The sequence below is a fragment of the Cataglyphis hispanica genome, chromosome 12 (genome assembly GCF_021464435.1).
Source record: "Cataglyphis hispanica isolate Lineage 1 chromosome 12, ULB_Chis1_1.0, whole genome shotgun sequence".
Taxonomy (NCBI): Eukaryota; Metazoa; Arthropoda; class Insecta; order Hymenoptera; family Formicidae; genus Cataglyphis; species Cataglyphis hispanica.
Genome location: NC_065965.1, coordinates 6,095,264 through 6,113,040, shown reverse-complemented (window position 1 = coordinate 6,113,040; position 17,777 = coordinate 6,095,264). Strand labels below are relative to the sequence as shown.

The 17,777-nt window shown below is 31.0% G+C and overlaps 3 protein-coding genes across 5 annotated transcripts; 2 read left to right on the top strand and 1 right to left on the bottom strand.

Moving 5' to 3' along the window:
* Positions 1–113: 113 nt before the first annotated feature.
* Positions 114–5,827, bottom strand: LOC126853678 (facilitated trehalose transporter Tret1-like). Its single transcript, XM_050599653.1, has 3 exons — positions 5,642–5,827; positions 5,284–5,356; positions 114–4,319 (listed from the first exon to the last, which is right to left on the bottom strand). The coding sequence occupies exons 2-3, from the start codon at positions 5,330–5,332 to the stop codon at positions 2,929–2,931; spliced, it is 1,440 nt and encodes a 479-aa protein (XP_050455610.1). The 5' UTR covers positions 5,333–5,356; positions 5,642–5,827; the 3' UTR covers positions 114–2,928.
* A 3,267-nt stretch (positions 5,828–9,094) lies between these two features.
* Positions 9,095–14,020, top strand: LOC126853729 (tetraspanin-13). 3 transcript variants are annotated; one of them, XM_050599756.1, is made up of 7 exons: positions 9,096–9,393; positions 9,946–10,113; positions 10,439–10,537; positions 10,610–10,720; positions 10,783–10,920; positions 11,110–11,237; positions 11,471–14,020. In XM_050599756.1, exons 1-6 carry the CDS (start codon positions 9,334–9,336, stop codon positions 11,182–11,184), a joined length of 651 nt encoding a protein of 216 aa, XP_050455713.1. In that variant the 5' UTR covers positions 9,096–9,333; the 3' UTR covers positions 11,185–11,237; positions 11,471–14,020. The 3 variants fall into 3 exon arrangements, with proteins under 3 accessions (XP_050455712.1, XP_050455711.1, XP_050455713.1); XM_050599755.1 differs by lacking the exon at positions 11,110–11,237 and having other exon boundaries at positions 9,095–9,393; positions 10,610–10,714; XM_050599754.1 differs by lacking the exon at positions 11,110–11,237 and having other exon boundaries at positions 9,095–9,393.
* Positions 14,021–14,740: 720 nt separating this feature from the next.
* LOC126853712 (cyclin-dependent kinase 2-like) lies at positions 14,741–17,770 on the top strand. The gene is made up of 5 exons (XM_050599716.1): positions 14,741–15,093; positions 16,638–16,833; positions 16,925–17,197; positions 17,277–17,480; positions 17,566–17,770. Exons 1-5 carry the CDS (start codon positions 14,978–14,980, stop codon positions 17,674–17,676), a joined length of 900 nt encoding a protein of 299 aa, XP_050455673.1. The 5' UTR covers positions 14,741–14,977; the 3' UTR covers positions 17,677–17,770.
* Positions 17,771–17,777: the final 7 nt, after the last annotated feature.

Below are 17,777 nucleotides of genomic sequence, written 5' to 3'. Positions count from 1 at the left end.
TCACGCCGCCTCCTAAAAACGTCTGAAAAACTGTAAAATTTGCAAAATGTTTCGAAGGCGGGAAAGGTGGGGGATGGAAGTGGAAATACGAGAAAGAAAGCTCACGTTCGATATAAGTGCGAATTAAATAGTAACTTTATTTTATTGTCAACGTATATTGCAAACTTCTACATTGTAGAAATCTGAAGTTCAAACGAAATTCATTTAGTCTTTGAACCCTGCCTAAAAGGGACGTGTAGAGAGTCATGCAATAGCGTGAACATACTTGACACACTCGAGAGTTAAGATATTATAAGATATAAGATATTTAGAAAAAAGGCGTGCTTCGCATAGCCGTAATAATTAAAGCGAATTTGATGGACGAATTTTTCGCTAATTATTTCTACGAGCGAGTGTAGATGCTCTGTTCATTTATATACTTTCGACTGTTTACTCGTCAAACATAGCTATGTATTCTTTGGTCTGCGGTAACAGGTGGATCGTGTCGCCGGAGGCAAAAATAAATCCTTCCTCTTAATGGAGAGAGGGAGGTGCCATTAACCCGATTATATCGAAACCAATTTGGATTCTTCGTGTCGGTCCACTTATTATCGACGACCACTTACGCACGAAAGCACGCACCGGATGATATCCCGGTGAGTTTCTAGCCCACGTCGAAATAACGCGTGAGTGTATTTTTCTTTAACTCTAATAACGGGCCAGTTATATTCTACGCCGAAGCGCTATTTTTATAACGCATATGTCTCCTTATCTAAAAGGGAAATATACATCAATAGTCGGAGCAATACATGGGCTCCGAAGCGATTGGTTGATAATCGATAGATCTCGAATTCGATCACCGACCGTCACTCTCATATATATCTTTGTGTTAAAAAAAAAAATGAGCAAAAAATAAAAGAAATATTTAATCATGTTATTAGATCTCTAAAGGACGATAAGTAAAAAAAAAAAGGAAGTTATTATCATGCCATTGCGTAAGCATTCTTTTTATGTTTGCGCTTTTGATAATTTTCCAGTAAAAATTAATTATTTTTTATTAAAAAATTATCATGCGCAATGTTTCAGATAATAATCCTTTAACATATGTACATATTTTATATTTATTTGGATTCGTCGTTGCTCGTTATTATCTTAAATTTCAGTTTAACTCTGCCTTAAAGAGATAAAAAGATGTTCTTAATCGTGTAATAATATCGTAATTAGGAAACAGAATTTATTTCTTTCAACGAGTTTTTGTGGAGATATTATAAATCCCATTCTCAAACTTTAATCTGTGAGGGTGAATACAGGCCGGAATCAAATCCGATTTATCAATTATCAGGCGACCGTTGTACTCACTGAATATCTCATCATGAAAAATGATTTATCTTGCAGAAATAAAGCAAAACGGATGCTTTTCTGCCTAAATTCGTGAGAATTTCTCGCCTGTTCAAAGCTTGCCCACACATTCATCAAAAGATGAATAAAAAAATATATTAATTAAAAACTAGCAGTCTTAAGTTTCAGTTTAACCCTGCCTAAAAGGGATGAAAAGGTGGTCATGCAAGATTGCTCTTTCATGCTTGGGGGCCTAGCTAAAACGCACATTGGATCATACGATGGTTCTCGAAGAAGCGATTCTTTTGAAACGGTTCTTCGGAAACCATCGGACAAACTGTAAATTCGCATTATTCTCGGCTGAGATTCTTTCGCCTATCGAGACATTTGCCGATCGATTTAACATCAATCACATAATCATTTCAATTCAAAATCAATGCAACAATTGAACTGTTACTTATACAATTGTTGCAAGTGAATGTAAAAAATTATTTACAGCGAACGCAACAGTCAGAGGTTGAGTTTAAGTGATCGATTCACGAAAAGTGATCGGTTCTCGGAAAGCACACAAATCTGCTTTGATAGATAAAAATATACATCGTAGGGGCAATTGTTATGATTCCGCACAACTATTGCGTTCGCTAAATACACTCAACTCGTGCGCCTTGTGTGTAAATAAAACGATCAATCTTCACATGTTGCTCATGTTGAACAAGGAACTATTGAATTTTTATCATTATTTTTCTGGCAGATTCCACGCAATTTGACACATGTTTTTGAATGAAATTATTTGAATTGAGATATTTTGGAATTAAAATGTATGTTTGTACAAATGACAAGCGCTAATTTGCACATGTAAAATTTAAATTCAATTCAAGTTTGAAATTTAAAATTTAAATGTAATCCAAACAGATTTATCATTATTGCGTACCAGAATTTCTCTTTAATCATAATATAATATGATGATATCTGAATCGGGAAATGCTCTTTCGGCGATCTCATTACTTCAATCGAAGCGCCTTCTTCAATGGAATATAAGGGCCCTTTTTTAAACATTAAACTCTTACAAGCTAATTCTTATCTGAGGTATTCTTCCTCCGAATATAGTTTAAACTTTATATAATTGTGAGTCTCTTTTACATTACGCGATAAAATGTGGAAAAAAAACTTTCCAAAATAGTAAATAAAACTTCCATTAAAATACAAGAGACTTTGACTATAACAACGTAAAAATTCAAACTTCCTTTTTTTAATTTTCTGTATGAAAGTATTGACTTTTGACAGGGAATGCTCTTTGACTTTTGTGGACATTCATTTTGTATATATTAATGTCCACTTGATTTTTCCAAATAATAACGCGTTATTTTCATTCTTATTAAAGCGACAGTCCAATTATGTATTCAAATATTGCAATTAATCTTACCGATGATGATTGGAAATATTGCTCGCTCGCTTTTATGATCGACCTGGACGTAACCGGAAAGCCGATCGTCTGCCTCGAGATTCCCTGTCGAATGTCCCATAATCCGGAACACGTACGTCGCTTATTTCTATTATTCGAAAATTATCGTGCGTAAATTCTCATAAATATCCTTATTTTAGTCTATCGACTTAAGTTATCGTACTTATTTGAATTTGCTCATTGTTCCTGTTTTCTGATTTTCTTTCTGTTTTCTTCTTCCTGTTCTTACAATGAAGCTCCTCTTGGATCTCCAACAGCGACTTGCCTTTGGTCTCGGGTACGACTAGCGCGATGAATATTAAGCCGATGAAGCAGCTGCAGGCGAAACAGCCGAAGGCCGTGTACACTCCATAACTGTCGGAGATCACCTGATACAATTTGGACACGGCGAACGCCAGCAACGAGGACATCACATTAGTCGATGACACAGCGGCGCCCTTGATGTTAGTTGAAAATAACTCGCCCAGCATCATATATGGTAGCGGATTCAGGCCCAAAGCGATAATCAGCTCGTAAAATATCACGGATGAGTGAAGTATCCAACCGTATCCGGTCATATTAACGTTGTACATAAACTTGAGCAAGTAAAAAGTACCGGCAATGGTCAACGTGATCCCACTCAGAAAAGTGGTGCTCAAAAGCAACGGCCGTCTACCGAGCTTATCAACCAGAATCGCTGCTGCGACACCGGCGATCAATTGAAATATGCTAAGCAAAATGACCATGATACCAGCAGGTAGAGCCCCGTCGCCCTCTTCGAGGATCTCTTGAGTGTACGACTCGATGGCGGCGATACCACTGCACTGGAGAACCAGTTGCAGGCCAAAACTGATGATGATAGCGCGTCGGTTGCCGGGTGTATTGAATAAATCTCCAAGGTGACCGCGATCTCTGAGATCGCGGACGATCGTCTTCTGCATCTCTTGCAGATCTTCCTCTAGTTGATCCTCAGAAATGCGACGCTTCAAACGTTTCAGAACCGCCATCGCATCGTTCTGGCGATTTCTCATCAGCAGGAAATACGGCGATTCGGGCATCCAGGGGAAGGTAAAGAAGAATATCAGTGGCAGCAGCATACAGATGTAAGAAAGATATTCGTAGGATACGAAGGGGCCTACTGCGTGGGCATACAATTCTCCGAAGGTCACCATTAACTTAATAAGGGAACCGAGAGCGCCTCTGATTTCCTTATCGGCTATCTCGCCGATGTACATTGGGCAGATGACATATACTACGCCCTGGCCGATACCGCTAATAAAGCGAGAAGCATAGAGAACATAGGGATTCCATGCTGTGATTATCATAATAAATCCGACAAACAGAGGTACACCAGCTATAAGTAAACTTATCTTCCGACCCAGCCAGTCCACAATGAAAGCTGCTAAAATGCATCCAGGTATGGTGCCCAAAAGGTAGAACGAGGCGATCCAAGAGGCATCGTCGGATGTTATCCGAACAGAGGAGTTAGATGATTTCAATATTGGTAAGGATGGTGACGTCCAGCCTATGTGAGATCCGGCAATAGCCATCGATATGGTAGCTGCGATAAAATCGGATATGAATGACTAACGCTATGTTTTTGTTTTTTTTTTTTTTTGCTTGATTTTCCTATATATTATTTGAAAAAAAAAAGATTCTGTATTAGTAAAAAAATCTATAGACAGAGAGATTAATTAATCTTCTAGATGAAAGATAAACAGATAAATTATTTTATACGCGTAAAAATATAAATGTAAGTTTTAGGAATAATTAATATTATAGAATATTTCTCTCAGAACAAGTAGCGTTTAAGATATTTAATCTTGATATTAGTAACTTGATAAAACCTACTACTTTTTTCATAATCATGGGTTTAGCTCTTCAATATTATTATCACACTGATAACATTATTTGTAGTTAGTATTAAATTCTCTTGATAATTCCTAAGTATATGTTTAAATTCAACTATTTAAATTGTAAATTTTTTTATACGTGGAGAGCATTCAAAATTATAATATGACCTGCGAGAAGATAATTTCTTGTGAAAAAATAAATAAAAAAATATAGAAGAAAATTTTTTTTTAAATAAAAGTTATTTTGATACTTTTCAAATAATCTATTTTAGTAGCTCAAATTATTTTAGATTACGTTACTAAAAATAATGTTATTTTTATTAATTTATTATTAATTTTTATGTTGAAACAAATTTAGCGATATATGATAAGACAGGAGATTATTATAGATTATTCAAACTTAAAAAAGCATAAATATATTATTAATTTTATAATTCTTGAAATCAATTTTCTCAAGAATGTAACTTTGTATAACAAATTTCATCCTATATTTTTAATTTATTTTTGCAGGCGCAATCACTCTTTTCTCGATTGTATCACAACTTCAAACGCATCCCGTAAAACATCGTTCGCAATGATATTTTAAAATCTTATGCGCGATTACCAACACATTTTTATATCATTTATATTATTTTCTACAAAGTTAAAAAAACAATTTAAAATTTAATTTACCTGTAATTGCTGCTAGATATTGACACCAGCAATTGCGGAATTGCTCCATCTTTTATTTCTTCTTATTACAGGACTAAAATATCAATCAATTTATATTATTAGGAGAGTTTAAATATGATTATATTAAATTAAATATTATACATTATAAATGTATGTACTGCTAATATAAAAATTAAACATATGGGTCAAAATTGATCTAAGATCCACCGGCTGTCACACCGTCCAAGAATTAAATATAATATCATACTCAGAATAAAGTTTACAGTTAGAAATTAAATTTATTTCTGCTTTAAGCACTTTATATGAAAAAAAAATGTATCAAATTTTAGTTTGATATTGCTTATTTGATTATGCTTACAGAAATAACGATGAAACACAGGAAAAGCTACCAGGAATGAATGCTCACAAGTGTGAGGACGCCCGGATTAAACCCACATTTCAGATGGAATGAAGCGTATTTATGATGCTGTAGATTTTATATGTTACTTTATCAGCGTTATCAGCAATTTGTGCCAAACCTATCGTTGTCCCCACTTTTATGAGGATGTTTGTCTGCCACTATTGTTAATTCTGTAGAAAAAGAATAAATGTCAAATTTTTTTTTTCTATACCATCTGTGCAAGCACTATTATGTGTCTGGTTGTTTGAAGAAAATATTAATGTAATTAACAAAAAGATATAATAAAGGTCATTCTAAGTAAGGCAACACACATATTTTGAAAAAGCACAGTATTATAGATATTTATTTTATCTCTCATAATAAGTATTATAAATATTTTATCATATACACATAATATTATTTTTATTTTATCATTCGGTATTCATGATTATTAGGCAAATGCTGCATAAATGCTTCACTTTGCATTGAAGTATTTCATATTAATAGTGTTAATAATTGTGAATGGAAGTTTATAGAATCTGGAAATAGGATTATCACTTTTCCTGCTACATAATGTAATAGGATTAATATCTAATGTTAATTAAAGAGAAAATCCTATGCACACATAGGGTTATTTATAAACAATAGCTTTTCATTACAAGCCGCTGACTAACAATAACAAACATACAACAACATTATACGTGTCTTGGTAATAGTAAAATTAATCAGTTTAGCTTTTCAACTGTGATGTAACAGTCTCTTTGGGATTGTTCTCAATAATGTACGACAGTAGTAGAGAACAATGAAAACATAAAAGTACAATTATTATTTTTGCAATGCACACACGCTCACACATAATTACTATCGACATGTTATTTATATAAATGGAGATTAAAATCTCTCTTGACAACGATTTGTTGATATTTTAAATTACAAAAATATTAGACATTTTGCATTAGATTTATGAAGTAAAATTGTCAAAGGATCAAATCGTCATTTTTATGTTTTACTAGATTTAACCATTTTTCTAGATTTCCAGATTTTTAATCTTTTTCACAGTTTTCTATTTTTCTTAAATAAAATATTAATGAAAGTCGTAACCATAATAAATTCGTATGATTTATATTATTATTAACGTCATTATAAATAAAAATTTCCTTTACGATAATTATTTATATCACTTGTTATTAAGTAAACCGTAAAAATGTCTATGTAAAAAAAATTACATAAATAATAAATAATTTCGTAATATTTTTTTTTACAATGTTGAGAAATTTATAATGATGTACGATAAAATACGATTTGTATAATAAAATATACGATTTGTATATAAAATTTTTAAATGAATATATGTACTTTCATGACAATGAGTTGTGTTTGTAAACTTTCTTTTTTAATCTGTTCTCTTGGCCACACTTAAATCAGATATATGGCAATCGTTATCGTGTTTCGAAACTTTGATAGCTTATCGCAAACGATGTCTTGCGCATCCAATACACTTTGCTGTACGTACATAAAAACATTGTTTATGTAATTTATGTAAATGGAAAATTTGGTATTTCTCTTGAGATATTAAATTTTCCAGCTATTTGTATATTACAAATTATAATATATATAAAAATTGGATATTTTGCATTGGCCCTATAAAGTAGTATCAAAACATGCAATTGTCATTTTTTTATTTTCTTAAAAATATTTTATTATTATTTTCTTATTTTTTCATAGTTTTTTATTTTATTTTCCTCAAATTGTTGTATAATCGTAATAAAATCGTGTGATTTGTATTGTCATTAAAGTTATTGTAAAAGTCATTAAAATAAAGTCATTAAAATTTCTTTTTTAATTACTTAAATGACGATAATATAAATGATGATTATATATTGAGTATAGAAGGTTTTTAATAATGTAAATCATAATAAAATTTCTACGTAAATAGTTAGAGAGCAATATACTTTCATCAACAATTGATATTTGTAAACTTTCATTTATAGAATCTTTCTTCCATCTTTAAATAACACGTATACGGCAATCTTTATCATCTCGAAATCTTCATCATTTGTCGCAAACATGTACACATTATGCACATCCTTTTGCAAATGTGGCGTATCACAAATTTTTGCGAAAACATGCGTGCATCATCCGTTATAATTAGCTTGTAGAAAATGCATTGCGCATTTTGTGTTTTCGCAATTTAGGCTTTGTTGAACGTAAAAATTTTCTAGACTAACAATATATTTTAGAAATTTTTGTAAAATTATTATTTATATATTATGTCAGAGAATATATTTAGAAATTAAATATTAAAAAATAATAATATATATAAAAATAAAATAATAGAATAAAAATTATAATTTTATATACATATATCCAAATTTTTATATAGTTTATATTTTAATTTTGTAATAATTATGCTAAAAATATACAATTGTTATTATTTTATATTGATTGATATCTTACAATTATTTAAAGAGAGTGTTGATTAATTATAATTACATTATACTTATCATATAAACATTATACTTATAAATGCTGAGATTAATAAAAAATAAAATTAAGAAATCATATATATTTCAATAATTAGATAATAATTTTGTTAATTATTATAATTTTATACAAATTTAAAGTATATAAATTGTCTAAAAAAAAAAATAGTAGATATCATACATAATATTCTGTAATTTTTTATGTTAATAAAATGAATTAAACTAGAATTTTCGAACAAAATAAAAAATAAATATGCAAATAGCTGCATTTGTGACTGGAAACTGCATTTCAATATAGAACATGTTTACGCGTTATCTACATTTACGTAGTTAACGTTTAATCCACCCGAGTGTTGATGTGACACATTTACGACGTAAACGTTTGTCATTAAAAAACTTCGTAATGAGAAATAAATGCGAGTATTTTATCAAAAAGATTGTATTCGTTCAATAAGACATAAAACAAGATAAAGATAATTTCCCATTTTCTTTATTGCATTCCTTTGGAAAATTAAATGGCAAATTGATAAAATAACTATTATTGTCTATAATGATTTAAAGATTGAGAGAATAAATTTAATCGCATTTTCTGTTTTTTCAAAGATATTAAAATTAGATATTTATAAGATATATCAAAGATCAAATTTATTTATTGCTATCGCAAATTATAGATTAATGATGCAAACGTTTACATATAAGTATAAACGTTTTCCCGATTGCCGTTAACACTTGAAGCCAGCATGATTTTGTCTAATTACATCTTTTATCAACGATTTTATTATTGGATAGTGACTAAGATTATTTCCGCGTGTCTTTAAAACGCAAATCAAAATTAATCGATGTTGCGTATCGATTTTAATTGTTGATTTTCGCGAGCATGCCGTACGTACCTACTGACGTTTGTGTTTCGCGCGTGATAGTCGCAAATCTATCGAGCGCATCGATCGTCGCCATCGCGCTGGTTCGGGCAGTCGCGAATTGCCTGCCATCGTGGGGACCTCGGTGTGCGTGTGAGACTGAAATTAAAGTGCGAGTTTATTAATCGTGATTGCGCAGCACATTGTTCCTTCGTGTAAAGCTCGACGAGACTTCCGTGACACTCCGTGCGTTGTGAATCGAGCCCGCGACGCGAGTCGACCGCGGCTGCAGGGATTCGACGAGGACAGTGAAGAACGGGCGCAGCTGAAGATGTGCGGTGGCTTTACGTGCTCCAAAAATGCGCTGACAGCACTCAACATTCTCTACATCGTAAGTAGACGCATCATGCACTTTCAAATGCTCTCCGTGATTTTATCTCTCTTCTTCCCGACGGTCGTCCATCTGATCTTTTTCGTTTCTCGCTTGACTTTTGCAGGAAAGAATTTATATATATATATATATATATATATATATATATATATATATATATATATATTCACGCGTTGAATAATTCATCGATTAATTTTGGATATCTTTACTGATTAGACAGATGTTCTGTAAATTACGATATTAATTCATATATACATACATATATATATATATATATATATATATATATATATATATATATATGTATGTATATATATATATATATATGATCTAATACGGATTTCTTTTATCAAATATGCTACTGTTACATTGATGATATTTTTAAATGACAATTGTAAAATAATCTGCAGCTGAAAATTAGTATTCAAATTATGCACAAGTTTAATGCGTTAATTTAAGATTATCTAGCATTTATCATAAGCAATGAATCATTTTTGTATCATGCTTTAGAATCATGATGGAAATTTTATTAACGATTATCTTTTCTTACAGGTTGTTGCCTTTATATTAATAGGAGTTGCTGTATATGGAAGGGCATCCGCCTTAGTTACAAACCTTCCTATTATTGGTGGCATTTTAGCATGCGGTGTGATCCTGTTTCTTATTTCCATTTTGGGCCTGATTGGTGCTGTTAAACACCATCAGGTTTTATTGTTCTTTGTATCCTTATCAACTTGTAATTTGATGTCAATTAGGCTTATAAGACAAGTATCAATCTCTTTACTTGGTTTATCTTTATAGTTATATCATTAGCATATATTTAGTATTTATAAAAAAAGAATATTTATTTAGCATATATTTTATCTTTTATAAAATATCTTGAAACTTTGTAGTTACATCTCTATATATTATTATTATTGATAACATCTAATATATTTTATATAATTTTTTATTGAATAACAATATTGAATATATTTTCTATTTCTCTTCTCTCTTTCATTCAATAAAGGAAATAAATGTACACTTCCTCAATTAGAATTTACAGTACATGCTTATATTATTTCTTTTGTTCCTGATTCAATTCAGCATTGCCTGTGCTTGCCTTGCTGTCAACACTAAACAGCAAGAACAACTTGCTGAACAGGTAATTTTTGCACTCAAAAGGTATTGTTATCATTTTATTCTAAAGATAAATAATTTTATTAATTATTTCTAGGGTTGGACACATGTTGAATCTGATTTAAAAAGAAAAGTTCAAACCACTTTTAATTGTTGTGGATTTAATAGTACCATTGAAGATCCAAATGTACCTTGTGATGATGTCAGTGTAAGTAGTTTGGAATAAAAATGATATTTATTTAATAATCTAAACATTGTAATCTTTTACAGAAGGTTTGCTGTCAATCAATTGATACCAGTTTAATGCCTTGTCCACCTTGTCCAACATGTATGCACAAACTGCAATCTACCATTGACTATGCATTTAAATTGTGCGGCAGTATAGGATTATTCTTTAGCTTTACAGAGGTAAGATTTTACAAATGTCGTATTATTTTTTATGTACATATATATTGCATTATTATTCAGAACACATGTTACATAGAACATGATTTATTCAACATTTGCGAGTTTACCTAACTATGAGTGCTTTGATTATTGATTACAGTGAAAATTCTCATTTTTCTAATGCAATATAACATGTGTACCCAATTACAGTTTGTTGGTGTTTGGTTGACCGTGAGGTACAGGAACCAGAAAGATCCACGAGCTAATCCTAGTGCTTTCCTCTAGTCTAACACCATCGCCATGTCCTCTGTCACTTCATATGATCCTCCTAACAGATGGTGGGTGGTTTCAATGTTGCTTGTGGTTTTTTGATTTTTTTCAGCATTATGATTTTATCGATTCAAATATTCATATGTCAATAGCCATTCATAATGTTCTAAAAAATCTGTAAATTACATGTATATAATATGCAGAGAAAGAGGGATCTTGATAAATTTTGTATTATATTTTTTTTTAATGTATTTTATGCGCGTGAATTTTCTCTAGACTTTATAAATTTAAATATTTTCAGGTGATTGCAGCTTTCTTGGCAAGACGTTATCGTAATCAATTAGATCCACAGGAAAAAGCTGCAAGAGCTATTTTTCCGCGACATAATTATTTATATTGAAAAAAAAATTAATAATTTTTCTTTAATCTTTCTTTTTATTCATATTATTTCATATTACTCTTATCTAGTATAAAGGGGACAAACATAATAATTAATTTTATTTTCGATTGCCCGTTTATATGTTACACATATTTTCTAAGGGCTAAAATTTAAATTTTATTTTTTAATAACAATGACAATGAGATAACTATATAGACATGTATAATGCTCAACAGAAATAACAGCTGATTTTTCAACTGGGCAATCGTAGATTTTAGAATGAGTTAGATGAATAACAGAAATGTGTGCTCTAGTCATACTGATTGTTAGAACATTCATAACAAGCCTCAATGCGCCTTGTAGTTTACAGACGGAAAACATTATGTAAGTATATTTCTATTAAATTTTGTTGCATTGTGTTTTCAACAACACATAAAATGGAAGTCGGTAATGAAAATCTAGCATACTATCTCGTAATTATACTATTCATTATGCTAGTTCAAAATAAATTGGATATATTATAATATATATAAAATTATCCTAAAAATATACGGATTGAAATAAAAATGCTATAAGGAGATGCAAATTAATTTTTTTTATATTTTTTTATGGAAGAGTGTAGGTAATCATGGTAACAGCATAGATGATATAACATCCATGATCGTATCACAATCATATTTTTCTCTCCTATGCACATACATACATATACATGTATATGACATATATTACATATTATATACGTAATTATTCAATAATATTTAGAAATTTATATATCTTCCAAACAAAAAAAAAAATTTGTCATGTCCTCTTTGAGTACACTTTTAAATAACTTTATAATATTTTTATGTCTGAAGAGATTATTTTTTTATATTTCAAATTTTTGATAGTCTAATGTGTGAAGTATCTTCTGTTATATAAAAGTTTTAATCCAAATAATCAGAACAAAATTGTAATTATACTCTTACAAAACTCATATCTAAGTTGGATGGAACTTGACTTATCTTTGGCAGGCATTGCAAATTTTTGGAAATATAATAGTCATTCTTATTTCTTATATGTTTTTATATATATATTTGTACATATATGGAGATATTGTCAAAAATATATTATAAAATTATCGAATATGTATATGTATTAACAAATTATAGCTCAGTAAAACACTGTCGATAGTATAAAATTTGTCACATATATTTCAAGTTTCATCCACCGAAAATATTTAATACAAGTGCTTTGCTTGAGTAGAAATGCTACTCTGTTTGTGCATTTTAATAAAATTTATGCATAATATAAGCCAAATATTACATATCCTAAACGGCCTGGTGGGAAGTTATTGACGAACTTTATAATAGTCTCACTCTTTCTCATATAATGCAGAATTCTTAATTCAAAACTTTTAAGCTTTCGCAGTTGTAAAAGAAGATATTTAAACCATTGTATCAAAAGATATTTATTATGGAAAATCTCTTTTGAAAATAATATCCTTCCAGGTTTTTTCGGACAATTTGCATAATTAAATCGTAAATCTTCCTCTTTATGAGGAAGGTGAATTTAATACGCATGAAAATAATATATGTTTACATCGTGCCCATTCTAGACATTAGAAAATATAGCATATTTTCTATCCAACTCCTTTACATAAGATGAGATGAATCTCGTTGTAGTTTTGTTTTTGTATCTTTATCCGATAGACTACTAAAATAACAATCATCGCTATTCAATAGCGAATTGAAAAATCATTACTATTTACTCTTTTGTTTATCCAAGAAATTTTAAGAATATAACTAAATCAAATATTGTAAAAATATAATTAAATATAAACAGATTTTATAGAGTTCGTTCTTGAACAATAAAAGTATAATGTGACGTGCACGTTTGAAGATTCTTTTAATATTTAGAAAGTATTTTGTTTTGACAATTTTTTTATGTTCGTTTTTATGAATGTTTGAGTCTGCGCAAATTTTTAGAGTGCCAGTTATGTCTCAGAATTGTAGAAAGTAATTTGTGGATATCTTCCGACGAGTGTAAAAATAAAATCATGCGAACATTCCAATTTTTACGCCTCTGTCCGGCTTCGGTAGAAACGTGCATATATTTTATATGTACGGAATAGGGCTCGTGTTGTACACGCGAGATATGTACGGTAGCGTAATTCCTATATACATATTTTTATCTAAATATCGTATCATAATCATTATATATATATATAATATATTCGTAATTAGATTTAAATGATTAAGAAACGTATAATTCTAAGAATAATCGAGAGGAATTCGACGAAAAGCGCATATGAGAATGATTCGCACTTCTGTGTAACAGAAAAATGATGTTAGAAACATAATTGTATTATCTATGTAATGCCTTTTTTGAAATCAAAATCTGATACATGCGAAAGGGTTTAAATACCGACAATCTTAAAGGTGTGATGGAAATCATGTACATGTTTGGAGATCAATGGAAATCATATTCGAATTATACTCGACTTATCTCCTTACATAAAAAAAGTCTTCATCCTATATATATATATCCTTTTAGAGATACATCCGTGGAAATTCGAGATGTTGCAGACACGCGTTCTACTTAGAACGTGAAATAAATGGAACCTTATTGATTATAGTTTTCAATATTCATAAAATATATTTTAATAGAAGACAGATAGTTTTAAAAGTTAAGTACATATAAAGTTAAAGGAAAATTTTGATTGTAATAAGATTAAAATCTATGCTCTATTGCTCTTGTGACACTAACAGAAAATCAAAATAGATTAAATAATTGAGTCAATTGTTAGAATTTTCCGCGTACAGTGATTGATAAATAAACGAATAAATAAAAGATGTCAATCTCTCAGTATATTTATTCATTGTTAGGTAAAAATTAATATTTCTTTTGATGGACAATTCTTGAAATTTTGTCGAAAAATTGTAATATATAAATATATAATATATAAATAAATATATATAAATGTTTTAATTTTTTCACGATTAATTTTTTCAATCAATAATAAAAATTATTTATATTTACATTAAATAATTATATAAAAATAAAAATACACATACACTAGAGTTCATTCACCCGGTTACGTCGTCGATTATTTAACGCAGGTTAACGACCATCGATCTCGAACATCCATCGATTCATGCTATCGATTCTCTCTCCATCCCTCCTAAAAAATAAAAATGGCCACCATATCACTTTCGGATCGTGCGTAATACGTGTCCCGTTGTTGATAAACAAGCGCGAGAAAACGGCTTCGTCGAAGAGAAGGGTTGTGATTGATCATCTTGGAAATCCCGCGTATCTATCCGAGAGGGGAGACGCGCATCAACGACGGCGTCGACGACGGAATTGTTAAGGGAAGGCGCGACGGCCCTGGCCGGAGAGGAGCAGCGTCTACGAGGTCGCGACGAGGACGAGCGCGGGAACGGTGAGGTTATGGACAACTTCGTGAAGATCGAGAAGATAGGGGAGGGAACGTATGGAGTTGTCTACAAGGCAAGGGACAAGCTCACCGGCAAGCTAGTGGCGCTCAAGAAGATCCGACTAGAGACGTACGTCGTTTTACGCATCTATTCCCGCTTCCTTCGTCTCATTAGGATGTCACTATGTGTTCTTAAACATGCCAGGGTGAATCGTGAATTTTGACTCTGACAAAGGAAATTCCGCAAAACTTTCCTCGGGAAAACGAGTGAGAGACGCGTCTCTTCGAAATTTTTTAATGAATCTTTTTGTTATAATAATCTTGTTATAAATGTGTTGTGTTAGAAATTTGACAGAATATGTTTGGATAAAGGAATGTGTACACATAAGCATCACAATGGGAAATTGTTTAAGTTAATTGTCAAATTTTTCAAGAAATTTGCTGTATTGGACCCTTAATGTTCTTCTTGTCATTGATTGTAAAATGTATTAGACTAGAGGAATAATGCACAAAGTACTTTCTCTTTTCATACTTTTAATGAAGAGTAATTAACTTCTTGAATTTAATTATTAATTTATTGTACTTGCTTATTTTATAGGAAAGCACATGTTTCTTCTTTTTATAATATTCTTTGATTCATTTATATCCAGACTCATATAGCATTTGATCATTAAGAGCTTTCATTAATCTAGCGCAGAATTTCCATAGCTACTATTAATATCTGCTGTTTTTGATGCTTAATAACATTTTAATAAAAAGTACACACTTTATATTTTTAACTTATATATAAGTTGTATATAAAAATCATTTCGAGGATTGTAAGCATAAGGATATTTGAAAATTATTTTAACAAGAAATCTTCATCAAATTTTGGAAAATTTATATCATTGTATCTTTTTGTGTATATATATTTAAGCGGCTTATAATGTTAATTATCTCTAACATATAGATAAACCCATAAGCATGTTTCTATATTCTAATTTTAGATATTTGATAATGTATCCCTACAAATTTTAATAATATCCAATTTTCGATAAGATATAAATGTTGATTAACTTATTGATATGGTAAAATTAATTTTAGTCTTTTACCCATATATGTTGAAAATTATCAGTTTGCAGAACTGCAATGTCAGATGGGCTTTTTGCTTATGCACACTTCTAACACACTGCTAACAACCTGCATATTGGGGTCAGCTGAATCTGCGGGGGCCACGTTACACTAATTTTCGTAGCACCACATTATTCAGCTTGTCCCATTATGCTATGCTCGCCTGGTTTTTTATTTGGTATTTTTTATTTAATACACTATGTAATTTTATAATAATTTAATAAGACATGTTTTTCTTATTGGAATTATTTTTGGGATAAGAACATATATATATATTTCTTGCAATCTCACTAGAGATAACAGTTTTTCTTGGGAAGGATTAACAGAAATTAACAGAATTGCTTTTATGTTGTTATACAATATATGTTTTCTACTTTGATGTTCTAAATATTGTGTTTATTGTAAATGTTTATAATCAATTCGAGAGTGTAAATGATTGGAATGAGAAATATCGATACTATTTAAAAAAAAAAAAAAAGAAACTTCTATAAAAATATTTGTTAGCATTTTAAAATCAGGTATAGTCACGTACATTTTTGTTTAATTAGTGTTGCTTTAAATCAGGGAAAGAGAAGGCGTCCCATCTACGGCCATACGAGAGATATCGTTATTGAAAGACCTCGCACATCCAAACATCATACAATTGTTCGATGTCGTAGATGGTAACAATCATCTGTACCTCGTTTTTGAATTTCTGCAACAGGATCTCAAAAAGTTGCTTGACTCTGTTAAAGGAGGCTTAGAACCAGCGCTCGTCAAGGTACCGGATTGGGGATACATACACATTTATAGACTCGACGCTAGTAATATGTGTGCATTTTAAGATGAGCTGGTTTTGCATTGTGTTACAGAGTTATCTCTACCAATTATTGAAAGCAATTTCGTTTTGTCACCTCCGTTGTATATTGCACAGAGACTTAAAACCGCAGAATCTATTGATAGATCGAGAAGGTCATATAAAACTAGCCGATTTCGGATTAGCCAGAATGATCGGCGTTCCCGTGCGAACTTATACACACGAGGTTGTCACGCTTTGGTATCGGGCACCGGAAGTGCTTTTAGGAACGAAATTGTACACTTGCGCGCTGGATATATGGAGCCTTGGCTGTATATTCGCGGAAATGGTACGTGAAAATTGCGCGAAAGCACAGATTGTATCGCGTATATAATCGTCATTTTTACGAGACAATACGATCTTTATAGGCAACTAGGAGAGCTCTATTTCCCGGCGACAGCGAGATAGATCAATTGTTTAGGATATTTCGCATGCTCGGTACGCCAGACGAAACAATCTGGCCAGGAGTGACACAGCTTCCGGATTACACATCCAGATTTCCGAGATGGGATGCGAATAATTTAGGCGACGTTTTATCCACTTTCGAAGACGATGCCAAAGATTTAATTTCAGTAAGGATAGAGAAAAAGCTTTACTTCGCGAAAGCACATTGGGATTTATACGCACATATGCATGTTCTTTTTTTTATGTTTGTAGAAAATGCTGACATACGATCCTAATCAAAGGATAACGGCAAGAAAAGGATTGAGTCATTCTTATTTCGTTGGAGTTAAATTAATTCCACCTCCACTGCCAAAGAAAAACTGACATAGGTTTATGACCAATTGACGTGTACTGTATTTACATAGGTTTTTATATAAAACTCGATTACGCAAAATAATTTTGCAACGAGATAACTTTGTCTGCAA